The sequence below is a fragment of the Schistocerca americana genome, chromosome 1 (genome assembly GCF_021461395.2).
Source record: "Schistocerca americana isolate TAMUIC-IGC-003095 chromosome 1, iqSchAmer2.1, whole genome shotgun sequence".
NCBI lineage: Eukaryota > Metazoa > Arthropoda > Insecta > Orthoptera > Acrididae > Schistocerca > Schistocerca americana.
In genome coordinates, this window is record NC_060119.1 from 1,116,525,514 (window position 1) to 1,116,547,098 (window position 21,585).

Genomic DNA, 21,585 nt, shown 5'->3' on the forward strand with positions numbered 1-21,585 from the left:
ACACCGTGGCGCCATGGATACATCACTGTGTCTCTCCAAAACACAGGAAGAATTGGATCTATCCCCATGTCGCCGCCGTACTCGTCAGTGTTCGCCATCCGGCGTAGTGCAGAACACAATGCGACGCCATTCATTAGCAGTCATGCTTGGCACCACTCCAAACAGCAGTTTGTGTTGTCGTTTGAGCGTCAGTCTATCCGCGGGACGGTAATTGCCTAGTCCGGCTGTAGCTAATGTCCGGTCAGTGTTGCGGGAAAACACGGCATGCAGCGAGTTCATTACTGCTGGCGAGGGTGTGAAGGGATTATGGTGTGCTTGCCATTCATCTCTTCTGATGGTCACACGTGATCTACCGGAACCTTGACGGTGAGTATGCCTGCCCTCACATTCCCACGTAGTCCAGCATCGGACCACTGTCACATGCGATTGCCCTCAAGTCTTTAATTGTACGATTCGATCAGCGGGCTAAATGGAGACCCACAGTGAGTACGCATTCAGTGTCTGTCAGGTGGTGATAGCACTCTTTTACACGTGTGCGAGACGTCTCCGTGCCCGTCACGGTGACAACGTCCCTTATGTACCCTAGCAGACCTGGTATCAGACCTAAACACGAACGATACTAATGAACTCTGATGGCCGTTCTAACGGTCTCACAGAACTGCAGCTCAAATCATTTACATACGTGACAATAGTATGTACAAAGTTACATTGACCATGTCTTCTGGGTGCTACTTTTTTTCTGGCGATGTATTATAAAATTTGGTAAATTTTTAATTGTAAATATAAAACTAAAAGCATTTAACAAGAAGAGGTTGTGAGAAATACGCTTTCAAATGAAAAGTAGTGAAAAATTACCGTACTGCTGGTGCAGGTAAGCTAAATGTATACAGTTTATTGACAGCGTCCTGACCGAGGACGGTTTAGTTACGGATCGGCTAAAGTCGGTCAATATTGGTAACCCCAAGTCCCGTTTGCCCTGCCGTGCCGAATCGTAGCAGATATGTAGTGCCAGCACTGCATGACGAAGCCCCCCCTCCCCGCCCCCCCCCCCCCCCTCCGCAACACACACACACACACACACACACACACACACACACACACACACAAAAAACCACCGTTGCTCTCAGAATGGCTGTTCATCAGATGAACAGCAGTCTTCGATACGCCTGAGGATGCCTCTGTCTGATGCTCTCTTTAACTTACACGAGATATACTCCTACTTGAAACTTCCTGACAAATTAAAACCGTGTACTGGACTGGGACGCTGTCAGTACCTCCATCTAAACCTTCACTGAAGTTCTCCCGCATAACTCGCGGGGCTAGCGCTTCTGAGAGAAAGGATATTGCGGGGACACAGCCTATAGGGAGTTCCAAATCAACCCGCACTCCGCTGCAGAGTGGAAATTAATTCTGGATCCTATCAATTGCTTTCACACTTCTTCCTCTTCTCCTGACGGCCCTCGAGTGCAGTAGCTTGACGTAACACAGACTTTCTCGGGCATGCAAGAGAGTGGACCACGGGGCCTATCCACAGTTCGAAACACCTCCTGGCCGTACGCTGTTCTGCAAATTTTTCGTACGTGAATTCATTGGGACTGTTCTTTATGGTTGTAACAGTTGTCACAGATGTTAGTGTACAAAAAGTGTGCTGTAATAAGAAAGGAGCAGTTAGAAGGGATGTCGGTTGCACATCCTGCACCTCCGGCAGCGACCTGCGGAGTCCTGTATGACAGGGTTAGCAGCTGCGTGTGTGGAGGGGCTGCCGGCTGCGTAGCCCTCGACACAGCAGTGGGGCGTGAAGAGGCGTTCCTGGTGGTGCTGCTGCTGCAGCTGCTGCCGGCTGTGCGAGCTGTTTGACGAGTGGCACCACGCTCACTGGCTGTTTAGTAATGCACTGCACAGCGGCGCTGGCTTTCGGCATTTTGTCTAAAATTGTATGACGGGCACTGTACTTTGTCACTCGTCTTCCAGTTTGCGGGGTGACTCTCGTGTATCATGTCATTTCTGGAAACCCAGAATCTACTCTGTAGGAATCAACATGGATTCCGGAAACAGCGATCGTATGAGACCCAGAAAATATAAGATAGAGGCTCCCAGGTAGATGCCATTTTCCTTGACTTCCGGAACGCGTCCGATACAGTTCCGCACTGTCGCCTGATAAACAAAGGAAGAGCCTACGGAATATCAGACCAGCTGTGTGGCTGGATTGAAGAGTTTTTAGCAAACAGAACACAGCATGTTGTTCTCAATGGAGAGACGTCTACAGACGTTAAAGTAACCTCTGGCGTGCCACAGGAGAGTGTTATGGGACCATTGCTTTTCACAGTATATATAAATGACCTAGTAGATAGTGTCGGAAGTTCCATGCGGCTTTTCGCGGATGATGCGGTAGTATACAGAGAAGTTGCAGCATTAGAAAATTGCAACGAAATGTAGGAAGATCTGCAGCTGATAGGCACTTGGTGCAGGGAGTGGCAACTGACCCTTAACATAGACAAATGTAATGTATTGCGAATACATAGAAAGAAGGATCCTTTATTGTATGATTATGTGATAGCGGAACAAACACTGGTAGCAGTTACTTCTGTAAAATATCTGGGACTATGCGTGCGGAACGATTTGAAGTGGAATGGTCACATAAAATTAATTGTTGGTAAGGCGGGTACCAGGTTGAGATTCATTGGGAGAGTCCTTAGAAAATGCAGTCCATCAACAAAGGAGGTGGCTTACAAAACACTCGTTCGACCTATACTTGAGTGTTGCTCATCAGTGTGGGATCCGTACTAGGTCGGGTGTACGGAGGAGATAGAGAAGATCCAAAGAAGAGCGGCGCGTTTCGTCACAGGGTTATTTGGTAAGCGCGATAGCGTTACGGAGATGCTGAAGAAACTCAAGTGGCAGACTCTGCAAGAGAGGCGCTCTGCATCGCGGTGTAGTTCGCTGTCCAGGTTTCGAGAGGGTGCGTTTCTGGATGAGGTATCGAATATATTGCTTCCCCCTACTTATAACTCCCGAGGAGATCACGAATATAAAAATAAAGTGATTCGAGCGCGCACGGAGGCTTTCCGGCAGTCGTTCTTCCCGCGAACCATACGCGAGTGGAACAGGAAAGGAAGGTAACGACAGTATCATGTAAAGTGCCCTCCGCCACACCCCGTTGGGTGGCTTGCGGAGTATAAATGTTGATGTAGATGTACTTAGGCCGTTGTTTTTTCTCTAGAGGCTCACAGCTGACGTCGATAGAATATTACAGGTGCCCAATAAAGGGCACTAAAAACTACTTAGTACCCATGCGTCTTCAAACCTCATTTGCTTAGTACCACGGTACGTATCGCTACGCACCAGGGACGATGCACGTAGTTCTGTCAGTGATTCTTTCGCTATTTTACCGTGGCTTTCTTCTCAAGTTCACTACGCTTTTATGAAATACCTGAAGACGACGTTGTTCCATTTTAAACTATTAATCCAGATAGTCCTGAATTATTTGTTTTTCAAAATTGATTTATATCTTATCTACAATGATTCACAAGGTTGTAAGGAAGAAAGTAAAAACAATTTTGAGTATTTATTTTTGTTATTTCCAAAAATGGGTGTCCTTCCAGAAGGACGCCAGGACAATAAGGGAACATGTTTTTAAAGTATATGACATTGCACAATAAAGTTGTTTTGGTTTTTATACTTTCAAATAAACATAAATAAATTTGAATTATGGGCTAAAACAGCTAATAAATACAAAAAAACAAAGAATATAACCTGTACACATATTTTATGCACTAGTATGATAAGACAAAAAGCAGCAAACATGAAGCGGTTCGTCACTTTTTACGCACATAGTAGTAGTTTTTTTGTGGCAACTTCGACATTTCAGCTGCATCTTCTTTTTTGTTATCTCGTCCGTTTGTAATTCAGCAACCGAATGTTCTCTTCCATCAAATCTAGAATCTAGTTTTGCCCTCTTACTAGGACGTCCTTTGCTGGTAGTGACTCATCTGTTACTTTCAAGAATTGCAGTGGCAATTCGACGACGAAATGTCAGATGATCTATGGTTTCTTCGTTGTGCGTGTGAAGATCCCAGGCATTTTGCTCTGCAGTGACTATAAAATGTGCAATGATCGGGAAATACCACTTTTTCCCCTCTTACAGAGCATCTATGTAGGGATACATTTTGGTCAGCTCGATCTATGCCTCCCATATGAGTATCGTAGGAGTGTAATAGGCTAGGTTGAGGCACGCTAACCCTTTTCTTTTGTTCCCTGGAAAATCTTGCTACAAAGAGTAGTGGTTGCACTCTGTCAACGTTGGTGGCTACAGTAACAACAGTGTTGTCATTCCAACGTACAATGGAAATCCCGGATGCTGAGTCAGAACAAACTTCATACGATCCTCTTATTTTCTTTTATCGTTTTATCTACAGATGATAGAGTACAATTCTTAGCTGTTTCCTCTTATTGTTCCTGTTGCTTCCACGCCCCTCTCTTTTAGGTCTTGTAGTAGTTTACCACTGCTAAAGAGGTTATCAAAGTATATTCGATATGGAACATGTGGAAGTAATTGGTCAACATAAGTCATTACCACACCGTACCCCACACCTTTCGCTTCATAATCCTTACTACACGTGCCAGCGTTAGGTATTTCCTCATCTTTTGATTCTAACATATCCACAAGTTCCATCAGTGTACATCATTTTCTGTGAATACAAAATGACAACATATTAACCTGACGTCCTTCTGGAAGGACAGTTGAAAACATTATTGAATTACAACTAACAAAAACTTTCAATCGTAATATGAACCCGTGAATAATATAGGTTAATTCTTGAAGATAGTATATGACAAATTTCAGAATTATTGATGCAATATGAAAGAAAATATACATACACATCGATGACAAGGTCGGTCAGTTCGTCCATGGTAAAATAGGCCCTACTTTAGAGACACAGTTTCTCACTCACTATGAACGACAGCGTCAAACTGGATGTCGCAGCGCGCAGCCGACTCGGCCTACTTCATATAACAATGCATCACAGTCCGTTGCAACAATGCGTTATTCGCAAAAATAAATAATTTCAATCGTGAGTGACGCCGTCCTTCCAAAAGGATGTCAGGGTTATCTGGGTTAATTTCGTACATAAGTAGCTGCATCTCTTTTCGAAAGCGCTGGGGAGGTGGTGCAGTAAGCAATAATAATAATAATAATAATAATAATACCCGTGGAGGCCCGGGAAAAGAATAGGCCTCCGGTATGTTCTGCCAGTTGTAAAAGGCGACAAAAAGAACAAACCACTAATAGGGCTAACCCCCCTTTTAGTGTGATTAGTTGGTTCAGGACAGAACTAAAGAAGCCTCGGACAAGCGCCGTCATGGTTGGGGACGACGTTTGAACCCTATGCCCGCCCACAATGGTAACGACACTGCTAGCCAAATGGAAAATGATTTAAATCCAAACAGAGGTGTTTTGCAGGATATGCTTCCTGCAACCACCCTAGAAGGAAAACAAAGAGAGGATGGGATGGTCAGATGAAGTTAATCGACACCTCATGTTCTGTTATTACCAAGCAACAAACCTAGGAACCAACACAATTGGATACAGATCACAAGTATACACAACATTTATTATCAGATACCCAGAATTAAAATTTTTAACAGAACAACGACTAGCTGGTCAGATCCGTATAATAATAAAAAATAACAGGATACCCCAGTCAGAATTAGAATACATCAAACAGCAAGTACAACAAATACTGGGAGAAAATAATGTGCAATAATAATAATAATAATAATAATAATAATAATAATAATAATAAGAAGAAGAAGAAGAAGAAGAAGAAGAAGAAGAAAAAAATACAGTAATGGTCTCAAACATCCCAGAGCAAACAAACAAAGAACACGCATCAATTAAACAATCAGAGGAAATCTTAAGCCAGCCACCTGAACAAGCACAAATAGAACTCGAAGTAACACACATGTTAGATATAGAAGAAAAATTTCAGCTGACATATATAGAATACAAAGACACAAATACAGACATTAGACCATTATTGCATAGACCGCCAAATAACCCACAAGTCGAAACAACAATAAAAACTATCAACACAATCATACACAACAAAATAAATGAAAACACAACTATGGAAGAGTTACAACTACTGGTTTATATAGGAGCACTCACTACACTAAATATACACTCTAGGCAGAGATCAGGACCAACCAACACACAGAAGAAACCCACAAAACCAGCATGGCAACACAGGCTGCAGATCAGAATAGAAAAACTGAGAAAAGACATCTGACAGCTAACTCAATTTATAAGAAATGAAATGTAAGACAAAAAACGAAAAAGGTTAGGTAAAATCTCACAACAAGAAGCGATAGAGCAATTAGATGAAAAGAAGCAGAAATTACAAGCATTGGCCAAACGAGTTAGAACATACAAAAAAAAGTGAAAATAGAAGGAAACAAAACCAAACATTCAACACAAACCAAAAGAAATTTTACCAGACAATAGATAACTCACACACATTAAAATAGACAATCCACCAAACATAACAGACATGGAACACATCTGGAGCAACATATGGTCAAACCTGGTACAACATAACAGGCATGCATGGTGGATACAAGCAGAAACAGATACATACAAGATGATACCACAAATGCCTGAAGTGATAATTTTGCAACACGAAGTCACCCAAGCAATTAATTCTATTCACAATTGGAAAGCCCCTGGGAAAGATAAAATAGCAAATTTCTGGCTAAAGAAGTTCACCTCAACACATTCACATCTAACTAAATTATTTAACAGTTACATTGCAGACCCATACACATTCCCTGATACACTTACACATGGAATAACTTATCTGAAACCTAAAGATCAAGCAGACACAGCAAACCCAGCAAAATATCGCCCCATAACATGCCTACCAACAATATACAAAATATTAACTTCAGTCATTACACAGAAATTAATGACACATACAGCACAGAACAAGATTATAAATGAAGAACAAAAAGGTTGTTGCAAAGGAGCACGAGGATGTAAAGAGCAACTGATAATAGATGCAGAGGTGACATATCAAGCTAACAAAGGTCACTACACTACGCATACATTGATTACCAAAAAGCTTTTGATAGTGCACCCCGCTCATGGTTACTACAAATATTGGAAATATACAAAGTAGATCCTAAATTGATACAGTTCCTAAACATAGTAATGAAAAATTGGAAAACCACTCTTAATATCCAAACAAATTCGAATAATATCACATCACAGCCAATACAGATTAAGCGTGGAATATACCAAGGAGACTCATTATTCCTTTCTGGCTCTGCCTTGCTCTGAACCCACTATCCAACATGCTAAACAACACAAATTATGGATACAATATTACTGGAACATACCCACACAAAATCACACATTTGCTATACATGGATGATCTAAAACTACTGGCAGCAACAAATCAACAACTCAACCAATTACTAAAGATAACAGAAGTATTCAGCAATGATATAAATATGGCTTTTGGAACAGACAAATGTAAGAAAAATAGCATAGTCAAGGGAAAACACACTAAACAGGAAGATTACATATTGGATAACCACAGCGACTGCATAGAAGCGATGGAAAAAACAGATGCCTATAAATATCTAGGATACAGACAAAAATTAGGAATAGATGATACAAATATTAAAGAAGAACTAAAAGAAAAATATAGACAAAGACTAACAAAAATACTGAAAACAGAATTGACAGCAAGAAACAAGACAAAAGCTATAAAGACTTATGCTATACCAATATTGACCTACTCATTTGGAGTAGTGAATTGGAGTAACACAGACCTAGAAGCACTCAATACACTTACACGATCACAATGCCACAAATATGGAATACATCACATACATTCAGCAACAGAAAGATTCACATTAAGCAGAAAGGAAGGAGGAAGGGGATTTATCGACATAAAAAACCTACATTATGGACAGGTAGACAATTTAAGAAAATTCTTTCTAGAATGAGCAGAAACTAGCAAAATACACAAAGCAGTCACTCATATAAATACATCGGCTACACCACTGCAATTTCATAACCACTTCTACAACCCTTTAGATCACATAACATCAACAGATACAAAGAAAGTAAATTGGAAAAAGAAAACACTACATGGCAAGCACCCGTATCATCAAACACAGCCACACATCGATCAAGACGCATCCAACACACGGCTAAGAAAAGGCAATATGTACAGTGAGTCGGAAGGATTCATGATTGCAATACAGGATCAAACAATTAACACCAGATATTACAGCAAGCATATTATTAAAGATCCCAATATCACAACAGATAAATGCAGACTTTGCAAACAACAAATAGAAACAGTAGATCACATCACAAGTGGGTGTACAATACTAGCAAGTACAGAATACCCCAGAAGACATGACAATGTAGCAAAAATAATACATCAACAGATTGCCTTACAACATAAACTTATAAAACAACACGTTCCCACATACAAGTATGCACCACAAAATGTACTGGAGAATGATGAATACAAATTATACTGGAACAGAACCATTATAACAGATAAAACACCACCACATAACAAACCTGACATCATACTCACCAATAAAAAGAAGAAATTAACACAACTAATCGAAATATCCATACCCAATACAACAAATATACAAAAGAAAACAGGAGAAAAAAATTGAAAAATACATCCAACTGGCTGAGGAAGTCAACGACATGTGGCATCAGGATAAAGTTGACATTATACCAATTATACTATCAACTACAGGAGTCATACCACACAATATCCACCAGTACATCAATCAATACAGCTACATCCAAACTTATATATACAACTACAGAAATCCGTAATTATTGATACATGTTCAATTATCCAATAGTTCCTAAATGCAATATAACATATAACGTACAGTTAAAAGGAAGTCGCGCTTGATCAAGGTCCGCGTCACTTAACATTTTTGACCAGACATAACGTCTGAGAAAAGAAAGAAAGAATAATAATAATAATAATAAATATCTAGGATACAGACAAAAAATAGGAATAGATAATACAAATATTAAAGAAGAACTAAAAGAAGAATATAGACAAAGACTAACAAAAATACATCATCATCATTTAAGACTGATTATGCCTTTCAGCGTTCAGTCTGGAGCACAGCCCCCCTTATACAGTTCGTCCATGATCCCCTATTCAGTGTTAACATGAGCGGAGTGTGCGCTGCAGTGTGAAAATCTCATTCTGGAAACATCCCCCAGGCTGTGGCTAAGCCATGTCTCCGCAATATCCTTTCTTTCAGGAGTGCTAGTTCTGTAAGGTTCGCAGGAGAGCTTCTGTAAAGTTTGGAAGGTAGGAGACGAGGTACTGGCAGAAGTAAAGCTGTGAGTACCGGGCCTGAGTCGTGCTTCGGTATCTCAGTTGGTAGAGCACTTGCCCGTGAAAGGCAAAGGTCCCTAGTTCGAGTCTCGGTCGGGCACACAGTTTTAATCTGCCAGGAAGTTTCGTATCAGCGCACACTCCGCTGCAGAGTGAAAATCTCATTCTGGAGTCTTAATATAGTGCGCCAAAGTTGTGAGTCTGAGCTATTATGAAACATTTAAACGCATATTTACCTTTTTATCTTCTAAACGGAATAAAGTAATACACTCTTGGAAATTGAAATAAGAACACCGTGAATTCATTGTCCCAGGAAGGGGAAACTTTATTGACACATTCCTGGGGGTCAGATACATCACATGATCACACTGACAGAACCACAGGCACGTAGACACAGGCAACAGAGCATGCACAATGTCGGCACTAGTACAGTGTATATCCACCTTTCGCAGCAATGCAGGCTGCTATTCTCCCATGGAGACGATCGTAGAGATACTGGATGTAGTCCTGTGGAACGGCTTGCCATACCATTTCCACCTGGCGCCTCAGTTGGACCAGCGTTCGTGCTGGACGTGCAGACCGCGTGAGACGACGCTTCATCCAGTCCCAAACATGCTCAATGGGGGACAGATCCGGAGATCCTGCTGGCCAGGGTAGTTGACTTACACCTTCTAGAGCACGTTGGGTGGCACGGGATACATGCGGACGTGCATTGTCCTGTTGGAAAGGCAAGTTCCCTTGCCGGTCTAGGAATGGTAGAACAATGGGTTCGATGACGGTTTGGATGTACCGTGCACTATTCAGTGTCCCCTCGACGATCACCAGTGGTGTACGGCCAGTGTAGGAGATCGCTCCCCACACCATGATGCCGGGTGTTGGCCCTGTGTGCCTCGGTCGTATGCAGTCCTGATTGTGGCGCTCACCTGCACGGCGCCAAACACGCATACGACCATCATTGGCACCAAGGCAGAAGCGACTCTTATCGCTGAAGACGACACGTCTCCATTCGTCCCTCCATTCACGCCTGTCGCGACACCACTGGAGGCGGGCTGCACGATGTTGGGGCGTGAGCGGAAGACGGCCTAACGGTGTGCGGGACCGTAGCCCAGCTTCATGGAGACGGTTGCGAATGGTCCTCGCCGATACCCCAGGAGCAACAGTGTCCCTAATTTGCTGGGAAGTGGCGGTGCGGTCCCCTACGGCACTGCGTAGGATCCTACGGTCTTGGCGTGCATCCGTGCGTCGCTGCGGTCCGGTCCCAGGTCGACGGGCACGTGCACCTTCCGCCGACCACTGGCGACAACATCGATGTACTGTGGAAACCTCACGCCCCACGTGTTGAGCAATTCGGCGGTACGTCCACCCGGCCTCCCGCATGCCCACTATACGCCCTCGCTCAAAGTCCGTCAACTGCACATACGGTTCACGTCCACGCTGTCGCGGCATGCTACCAGTGTTAAAGACTGCGATGGAGCTCCGTATGCCACGGCAAACTGGTTGACACTGACGGCGGCGGTGCACAAATGCTGCGCAGCTAGCGCCATTCGACGGCCAACACCGCGGTTCCTGGTGTGTCCGCTGTGCCGTGCGTGTGATCATTGCTTGTACAGCCCTCTCGCAGTGTCCGGAGCAAGTATGGTGGGTCTGACACACCGGTGTCAATGTGTTTTTTTTTCCATTTCCAGGAGTGTATTTGTGGACATTTAATTATTGAGAGGATACTGTACCAATTGTAGTGACATATTTACGTCCCGTGTAATATAATGTAATGTAATTGTTCTTATGTACTTTGCAACAACAGTTATCGATATCAGCACAGTTCTATTGGTAGCATTTCTACAGGCACAACGCAGTTGCGCAAATATTTTTGCTTAAATACAAGTCTAGTAACTGAAAAAGTAATTGAGGTTTTTAAAATGTATTTGAGAAATACAGACAGACAAAATGTACATTTGGCTTCAGTGAAGAAATGTAATGTGACCTTTAAAATAACCTACAGTTCCCAGAAAAGTGTTCGAAAAGAAACTTCATAAATTTAACATCTTTAATTTTTGTTGCACTGTCGTCCTCAGTTGTGTGTAAATAATCACTTTGGATCTCTCTAATCATACCTGAATAATTCAATGCCATTAGACACATCCAAAGTGATGATAACTAACCTAATATTAATTTAAATTCCATTTTATTATTTTCTGCTTTTAGTCTACATATGGGAATAAATTGCCACTGCTGCTGAACTTCGTTCATTTTGGATAACAGTTCACGACACAGTGCCTTCCGGAACACGAACTTTGGCTAAAAAATAACTGGACTGATTTATTTCAGCAAACAGTGCGCGCAAGTTAAAACGCTACGCTGGCGTCTCACATGACTCTCCCCCTCTTCATTCCCCCTACCCGTTCACCTGCCGAACTCTCAGACCTGATGGTTCAAATGGCTCTGAGCACTATTGGACTTAACTCCTGAGGTCATCAGTCCCCTAGAACTTAGAACTACTTAAACCTAACTAACCTAAGGACATCACACACATCCATGCCCGAGGCAGGATTCGAGCCTGCGACAGTAGCGGTCGCGCGGTTCCAAACTGAAGCGCCTAGAACCGCTCGGCCACTTCGGCCGGCCTCAGACCTGAGTTCTGATGGAGCGTGGCCTCCGTTTCCGTCAGACCGTGTGTCTGCAGCCCGTCGAAAATTTTCGTGTCTTGAAAGAACAACGGAGTAATTTGAAGTTTTTGGCCAGACTTGGAACGTTCGACACAGAGTCCCATTATTCGTTGAAAGAAGTTTACAGCGATATCAGCGGCAATGAAGAACTTCCACGAACTCGAGTTTTTGAGGCATTTAAGTGATTAAAAGGGGTCACGAGGAGACTGAAGATGCGTCAACAACGAACGGAAATATTGAGAAAATTGGGGATTTAATCCGAAAAGACCGTCGGCTGAGCGTTCGTGCCATAAGATATTGTATTCGTCAACAACGAACCGAAATATTGAAAAAATTGGGGATTTAATCCGAAAAGACTGTCGGCTGAGCGTTCGTGCCATAAGATATTGTAAGAATCGACAAAGAAACGGTTCGGCAGATTTTACACGAACTTTTTCACGTGAAGGAAGTTCATGAAAAAATGGTGCCCGAATCTGACGCCTTGAACCAAAAGACTCTCGAATTAACATTTGTGCAGAAACTCTGAAAACCATCAAAAAGGTCCCGAAATTTCTTGAAAAAATAATACGCAATGAGTCGTGGTTTGTACTAACGATCCAAACACTAAGTGCCAATCAGTACACTGAAGAGAGCTCGAATGTTAAATCAAATTTCAGAGCAATGGCAATTGTGTTTTTCGACCTACATGGGACTGCGTTCATAAATTGGTCACCTCAAGATCTTGAAGTCCTATCTGTGCTCCGTGAACGAGTGAGAAAAAAGTGGCTTGTGCTGTGGAAAGCAAAGCATTGATTCAGCATCAGGACAACGCCCTGGCCCATAGAGTGTTGACAAAGGCATTGGCTAAGCGTGGGATTACTGCGTCGGAGCACCCACCCTCTTCACCTGATTTTACTCCGTGTGATTCTTTCCTTTTTCAGAAAGAACATGAACATGTTTTCAAATGTTAAATTCAAATGTTAAATTCAAACATTTCTTCGAGCAGTGGAAAATTCGCATGGAGCGGGTTAAGGATCGTGGAGGGGAGCATTGTGAACGGGATAATGTAAAAAAAAAAAAAAAAAAATTGCCCGATTATTTTTTAGCCAAACGTTTTACTGGTTGAAGTTGTTCGGCAAATCTATCGTATTTGGCGCAATCCTCTCTCGCTCTCCCTCCCTCCCTCCCTCCCGTGTGGGCCCTTAAAGTGTCAACTGACATGCAATTTTAATCGTACTACAGGGTGTCAATAAATGTTTACCCTGATTTCAAAATAAAATATTAATTAAAATTGTGATGGTAACTATTTTTTACTGTTCTACTAGGGAACCCATGGAAAGTTTGTGTCCCGTTATGGGAAGAAAGCATCGGATGTGATGTTAATCATAACAAGGGTGGAAATTTGTTTTAGCAGCGGGGTAGGTTCAGAAACGGACAAACGGCAGCAGACCATCTGTTTCGAGAGAGACTTTGCAGGCAGTTCAAACCTCATTCACGAGATCGCCACAGAAATAGAGTAGACAAGGTTAGCGTAAACTTCAAGTGCCAAAGAGTACAGTGATAAATTGGTTCGCAAATGTCTTCAAATGTATGCGTGCAAGGTCCAGGCCGGCCGCTGTGGCCGAGCGGTTCTAGGCGCTTCAGTGCAGAACCGCGCTGCTGCTACAGTCACAGATTCGAATCCTGCCTCGGGCATGGATGTGTGTGATGTCCTTAGGTTAGTTAGGTTTAAGTAGTTCCAAGCCTAGGGGACAGATGACCTCAGATGTTAAGTCCCATAGTGCTTAGAGCAATTTGAACCATTTTTTGAACAAGGTCCAGATTGTTCGGGCATTACGACCAGATGATCGCCCAAAATTTGAACAATTTGCAGTGAACATGCTGAACCGTTTGGACGAGGACAATGATTTCTTGAAGCGTGTGTGTTTTTCCGATAAGGTCACACTACATGTCTGTGGCTCAGTTAACCGCCATAATGTTCGGATCTGGAGATCGGAAAATCCTATGTCGTACAAGAACACATTCGGGATAGTCCAAAGCTTAATGTGTGGTGTGAGTTAATGTTTGATCGAGTGATCGGCCCATTTTTCTTTCTCGAATGCAATGCAAGTGGATTGTTTGCCGAGACAGGTTTGTGAATTATACCACTGCCCAGCTACAGGAAATGCAAGACACTATCATATTTTAACAAGATAGGCTCTAGAAGTCGGAGATTTTCGTAATGAAACATTCCACAATAGGTGGATTGGTGGAGACGGCCCAATTGCATGGCCCTCGAGATCGCCCCGTTAGATTTCTTTCTTTTGGGGTGTGTGAAGAATAATGTGACATTGCAACAACGTATCAGAGATGCCGTTGTTCTTAGGAAATATCAAATTCTATGTAAATACTGATAGACATAAGAATAGTATTAAGACAGTAGAGACAGGTTTGTTCCAGCGTTTTGTCCTGTGGCCCTGTCTGTGTAGTACGGACACAGTCGACATCGACGTGCCAAAAGGGGGGACAGCACCCATGTGGCTCTATTTACAGATGATACTGCCATTTGTGCTAGCCACCCGAACCCCAATTACATCGTGCTCAGCATGCTATCTTGATCAAATTACACAATGGTGTAACTTGTGGTAAATTAAAATAGACCGGACGAAATGCAACACATTGATATTCACTATCAGGAGACCCACAAACAGACAACCCTCTATAAACGGAAGGGACCTCCAGTGGTGCGACACTGTCAGATAGGCTTTACCATTGTTCAAGCTCAGCGGGTTGACCACCGAAGCTAAATTACAAATCTGGAAGATGGTGGTCTTTTCAACTATATTATATGGTTGTGAGAGCAGGGTCATGGTCGCAGACACTCACTTAATAAAAGTGCACACTATTCAAATTAAAGGCCATATAGTAATCACGAACGCTGCCTAGTTCGTCCGTAAGACATCAATACATAGGGACAGACATACCCACCCTCACCACAGGTCTTTTGCTATGCTATGAGCTATGCTGAAAGGGAACTATTCCTAGAAGATTACTCAGCGTGCTGTGGAATGTGTATGATATGGATTGCCGATAAATAAAATATTTTCAGACTTGTAAAAGCTGAAAGCTTATGCCCCAAGTTACATCGCAGTTTCGCGAGCACGTGAACCGCAAGAATTTAAAAAATGGGTTTCCACCAGTTGAGTTGCAACTATTACAACAAATTGATTGAACTGAAAAGTGTAGAACTGTTGATTCATTTAGAGATGGGGATGTTGTTACCAAAAATTTTCATGAGAAATTTGCTTGTCGATCCCCATTCTTGAGGTGTAGCGTCGCTGCAAATACTCCCGGGCTCTTCTGCTGTACATGCAAAACTATTCGTGTAATGTACGAAATAAATTCCAGGTTACGGATCTTCCTTAAAATTTCTTTATTAGGACGCAAGAAGTTCGGCGGCGAAAAATATGAAAGGAAGTTCTACGTGCTGTGTTGTTGATGGTTGTTAGCAAAGTGCCTCCCTGCTGTTAGCAAACCGCTGATATTTGTATGAATTACAACAATCACAGACAATCAGAATTTACAAATTTTAAGAAATGACAAAAGTGCGTAACAAAACTAATTCACCTACATAGAAAAATAACGAAAATACTGATTTACAATTTGTTGTGGACGCGGACATATTTTCGTTAAGAATTCCAAAGTAATTTACAACTTCCCAGAATATAACAGTACATATTACATTTTAGTTAATTACAGTCGAAAGAAAGAGCGACAATTACTCCTGCCATATGTATGAATTCCAAATAACATCTTTGTAAACTAGCAGATTTGCCGAAAATAAATTTGTAAGCTGCAAAATACCCTTTGTTTATGTAGATCATCACGGTTTTTGATAAGTATTGATTGACAGACTCGTCGGCGTAGCAAGTTAGGATCAATTACTAAGTAATTATTGAAAACAAAATATTCCTAGCATGTTTACAGGCTTGTTATTGAGCGCAGAATAGAATAGCAAACTCAGATTTTACACAAATTGTCTCAAACAGATTAATTACTGGTATAGGTCCAGTGTAGCGTAGTAGATTAAACTATTAATTAAGCATAAAATAAAATGTAAGTTTTTCAGGGGATGGCAAAAGATCCTAATGGGGTGTTTTATTACAATGCCCAGTCACGATGTGCTCGTCGGGCACAATCGCACCAGACAGGTCGCAAAACGTGTAGCAAGGGATTGAATACCGACTCGATATTTTGCGTGTTACCAGGGGTGCACATGTTGACGCGTATTACCTGTATTAAATGTTTATGTAAAGTTGAAAACTTAATGAGTAGAGGCATATGTGTAAACATTTATGGAGAGCCTGTGAGTAAGTGGTGCTGCGTTGCGCTGCCGGCAGTGCTCAAGTGCCTGCGGCTGTCGGCGGACCCGGTGCGGCTGCGCCTGAAGCGCGACCCCGTGATCAAGGCGCGCGTGCGCAGCTTCCTGGCGGGCCGCGAGGAGCCCGCGCGGCCGCGGCCGCCCCCCGCCGCCCCCGGCGCCGCCTCCCCGGCGCCCGCCGTCCCGGCCGCCGGCGACGCCGCCTCCCCCACCGGCGCCGCGCAGCAGCGCCCGCCGCAGCCGCGCTGCGAGGCCTTCATGATGACGGGCGACGTCATCCTCAACCTGTCGCGCACGCAGCACAGCTGCGCTGCCGCCGCCGTGCTGCCCCGCAACTCGCACAAAAAGGCAAGTCTTACTCACATCCCACACCATTTTGTTGACCTGACGGTCTCATAAGTAAAGACTGTGGCATGAAGGGAAGATTTACTTCGCCAAATAGGACAGCTATTTGCGTTAAGTATAGGTGCCCATATAGCGGGTGATCAAAAAGTCAGTATAACTTTGAAAACTGAATTAATCACGGAATAATGTAGATAGAGTGGTACAAATTGACACACACGCTTGGAATGACATGGGGTTTTATTAGAACCAAAAAAATACACTCCTGGAAATTGAAATAAGAACACCGTGAATTCATTGTCCCAGGAAGGGGAAACTTTATTGACACATTCCTGGGGTCAGATACATCACATGATCACACTGACAGAACCACAGGCACATAGACACAGGCAACAGAGCATGCAAAATGTCGGCACTAGTACAGTGTATATCCACCTTTCGCAGCAATGCAGGCTGCTATTCTCCCATGGAGACGATCGTAGAGATGCTGGATGTAGTCCTGTGGAACGGCTTGCCATGCCATTTCCACCTGGCGCCTCAGTTGGACCAGCGTTCGTGCTGGACGTGCAGACCGCGTGAGACGACGCTTCATCCAGTCCCAAACATGCTCAATGGGGGACAGATCCGGAGATCTTGCTGGCCAGGGTAGTTGACTTACACCTTCTAGAGCACGTTGGGTGGCACGGGATACATGCGGACGTGCATTGTCCTGTTGGAACAGCAAGTTCCCTTGCCGGTCTAGGAATGGTAGAACAATGGGTTCGATGACGGTTTGGATGTACCGTGCACTATTCAGTATCCCCTCGACGATCACCAGTGGTGTACGGCCAGTGTAGGAGATCGCTCCCCACACCATGATGCCGGGTGTTGGCCCTGTGTGCCTCGGTCGTATGCAGTCCTGATTGTGGCGCTCACCTGCACAGCGCCAAACACGCATACGACCATCATTGGCACCAAGGCAGAAGCGACTCTCATCGCTGAAGACGACACGTCTCCATTCGTCCCTCCATTCACGCCTGTCGCGACACCACTGGAGGCGGGCTGCACGATGTTGGGGCGTGAGCGGAAGACGGCCTAACGGTGTGCGGGACCGTAGCCCAGCTTCATGGAGACGGTTGCGAATGGTCCTCGCCGATACCCCAGGAGCAACAGTGTCCCTAATTTGCTGGGAAGTGGCGGTGCGGTCCCCTACGGCACTGCGTAGGATCCTACGGTCTTGGCGTGCATCCGTGCGTCGCTGCGGTCCGGTCCCAGGTCGACGGGCACGTGCACCTTCCGCCGACCACTGGCGACAACATCGATGTACTGTGGAGACCTCACGCCCCACGTGTTGAGCAATTCGACGGTACGTCCACCCGGCCTCCCGCATGCCCACTATACGCCCTCGCTCAAAGTCCGTCAACTGCACATACGGTTCACGTCCACGCTGTCGCGGCATGCTACCAGTGTTAAAGACTGCGATGGAGCTCCGTATGCCACGGCAAACTGGCTGACACTGACGGCGGCGGTGCACAAATGCTGCGCAGCTAGCGCCATTCGACGGCCAACACCGCGGTTCCTGGTGTGTCCGCTGTGCCGTGCGTGTGATCATTGCTTGTACAGCCCTCTCGCAGTGTCCGGAGCAAGTATGGTGGGTCTGACACACCGGTGTCAATGTGTTCTTTTTTCCATTTCCAGGAGTGTACAATCGTTCAAAAAATGTCCGACAGACGGCGCTTCATCTGATCAGAATAGCAATAATTAGCATAACAAAGTAAGACAAAGCAAAGATGATGATATTTAGAGGAAATGCTCAATATGTCCACCATCATTCCTCAACAATAGCTGTAGTCGAGGAATAATGTTGTGAACAGCACTGCAAAGCATGTCCGGAGTTATAGTGAGGCATTGGCGTCGTATGTTGTCTTTCAGCATCCCTAGAGATGTCAGTCGATCACGATACACTTGCGACTTCACGTAACCCCAAAGCCAATAATCGCACGGACTGAGGTCTAGGGACCTGGGAGGCCAAGCATGACGAAAGTGGCGGCGGAGCACACGATAATCACCAAACGACGCGCGCAAGACATCTTTCACGCATCTAGCAATATGGGATGGAGAGCCATCCTGCATAAACATCGTACGTTCTAGCAGGTGTTTATCAGCCAGACTGGGAATGATGCGATTCTGTAACATATCGGCGTACCTCTCACCCATCACGGTAGCAGTTATAAAACCAGAATCGCGCATTTCCTCGAAGAAAAAAAGGCCCGACAACGGTAGATGTGGTAAATCCAACCCATGCCGTGACTTTCTCGTCGTGCAGTGGAGTTTCCACGACAGTTCTACGATTTTCGGTAGCCCAAATTCTGCAGTTGTGGGCGTTGGCAGACCCTCGGAGCGTGAAATGAGCTTCGTCGGTCCACAACACGTTACTCAACCAATCGTCATCTTCCGCCATCTTTTGAAACGCCCACGCCGCAAATGCCCTCCATTTCACTAAACCGCCAGGTAACAGTTCATGATGCCGATGGATTTTGTACGGATAGTATCGGAGGGTACGCCTCAGTGCCAACCAACCAGTAGTGTATGGAATGCCGGTGCGACTGCTCGAGCGCTGACTTCCCCGTGCGTAGACGAATCCGCTACAGTCTCCATTTCTTCCTGAACTGTCTCAGCAGCATTACGGCTTGTGCTCGGTCGGCCACTACGGGGTCTATCGTCTAAACAACCCGTGGCTTCGGACTTCGAAATCATTCTCACCACAGCTGCATGTGTCAACGGACCTTTACCCGTTCGAATCCCCTTCCTATGGCGATAGGATCGTAACGCTGAACTAGCACATTCCCCATTCTGATAATACAGCTTCACTAAAAGCGCCTTTTCAGGTAACGGCAACATGCTGCGACTGCTGGCGCATCTGATTCTCTCTCTCATTACTGTCCAGCGCCATCTGTCGGACATTTTGTGCACTTTGTTTTTTGTTTGGTTCTAATAAAACCCCATGTCATTCCAAGCACGTGTGTCAAGTTTTACCCCTCTATCTACATTATTCCATGGTTTATTCAGTTTTCAAATTTATACTGACTTTTTGATCACCCGGTATGAGTGTGTGTGTGTGTGTGTGTGTGTGTGTGTGTGTGTGTGTGTGTGTGTGTCATTTTCGTAATAATAATAAGAGGAGGAGTGCAAACCCGGTGCCGGAACATAGCCTACTCCTCTCGAAGAGCGCCAAGGGGACCGCCGAGTTTAACGTTGTGCCGTGGAACTTTTAACTACTCAAACTCGGAAAATGAGTACAGAGTGACATTTATTAAGACAAGAATGTTACATTTATCTGGTATGTTACCAATCTCATCAAAACAAAATCTTCGTAGAAATGACAATACCATTAACTTCCAGAGCAGGAACACTTTGAATAATAAACTGTTGCAGAAAGGCCATGTTCATTTTCGAAAGCAACACCACAGTGCTTCCCTATCACTAATTTTCAAACATGTAAGTTATTCCACGTTTCACATTGATAACAACGCCGTAATATTAACAGCACATACATGGGTCCAAAACGATTGCAACTCAATTATTCAAACACAAATTTTAGTGCGAACCTTTCAATTACTCCCAGTCGTTCTACACCAATATATTATAACTTTGTACAGAGTGCCCCTTACACTCTTCTTTGAAAATTGTAACTTAATACCAGTAATAGCATTACTAAAATTTGAAACTAACAGTAACATTACTAAAACTCGAAATTATTATCTAATTCATTCATGAATAAATTTAGAAGCAAATTAATATAGGACATAAGGAACATCAAGGTGCGAAACAAACATTTACATACTCTACTGACCATTAAAATTACTACACCACGAAGATGACGTGCTACAGACGCGAAATTTAACCGATGGGAAGAATATGCTGTGATATGCAAATGATTAGTTTTTCAGAGCATTCACACAAGGTTGACGCCGGTGGCGACACCTACAACGTGCTGACATCAGGAAAGTTTCCAACCGATTTCTCATACACAAACAGCAGTTGACCGGCGTTGCCTGGTGAAACGTTGTTGTGATGCCCCGTGTAAAGAGGAGAGTTGCGTACCATCACGTTTCCGACTCTGATAAAGGTCGGATTGTAGCCTATCGCGATTGCGGTTTATCGTATCGCGACACTGCTGCTCGCGTTGGTCGGGATCCAATGACTGTTAGCAGAATATGGAATCGGTGGGTTCAGGAGGATAATACGGAACGCCGTGCTGGTTCCCAACAGCCTCGTATCACTAGCAGTCGAGATGACAGGCATCTTATCCGCATGGCTGTAACGGACCGTGCAGCCACGTCTCGATCCCTGGGTCGACAGATGGGGACGTTTGAAAGACAACCACCATCTGCACGAACAGTTCGACGACGTTTGCAGTAGCACGGACTATCAGCTCGGAGAACATGGCTGCGGTTACCCTTGACGTTGCATCATAGACAAGAGCGCCAGCTACGGTGTACTCAACGTCGAACCTGGGTGCACGAATGGCAAAACGTCATTTTTCGGATGAATCAAGGTTCTGTTTACAGCATCATGATGGTCGCATCCGTGTTCGGCGACATCGCGGTGAACGCACATTGGAAGCATGTATTCGTCATCGCCGTACTGGCGTATTACCCGGCGTGATGGTATGGGGTTCCATTGGTTATACGTCTCGGTCACCTCTTGTTCGCATTGACGGTACTTTGAACAGTGGACGTTACATTTCAGATGTGGCTCTACCCTTCATTCGATTATTGCGAAACCCCACGTTTCTGCAGGATAATGCACGACGGCATGTTGCAGGTCCTGTACGGGCCTTTCTGGATACAGAAAATGTTCA

At 44.3% G+C, this 21,585-nt stretch overlaps 1 protein-coding gene across 4 annotated transcripts in view; it reads left to right on the forward strand.

Annotated features, from left to right (window-relative positions):
• LOC124618836 (PH and SEC7 domain-containing protein) overlaps positions 1 to 21,585 on the forward strand; it is an 814,418-nt gene that overhangs the window by 554,328 nt on the left and 238,505 nt on the right. For all 4 annotated transcript variants that reach the window (XR_006980055.1, XM_047145380.1, XM_047145381.1 and 1 more), the window contains exon 3: positions 16,420 to 16,748. Coding sequence is in view for 3 of the 4 variants with exons in the window: in XM_047145380.1 (XP_047001336.1) it covers positions 16,420 to 16,748 (329 nt within the window). In the remaining variant the exon portion in view is untranslated. The remainder of the gene's footprint in view (positions 1 to 16,419; positions 16,749 to 21,585) is intronic.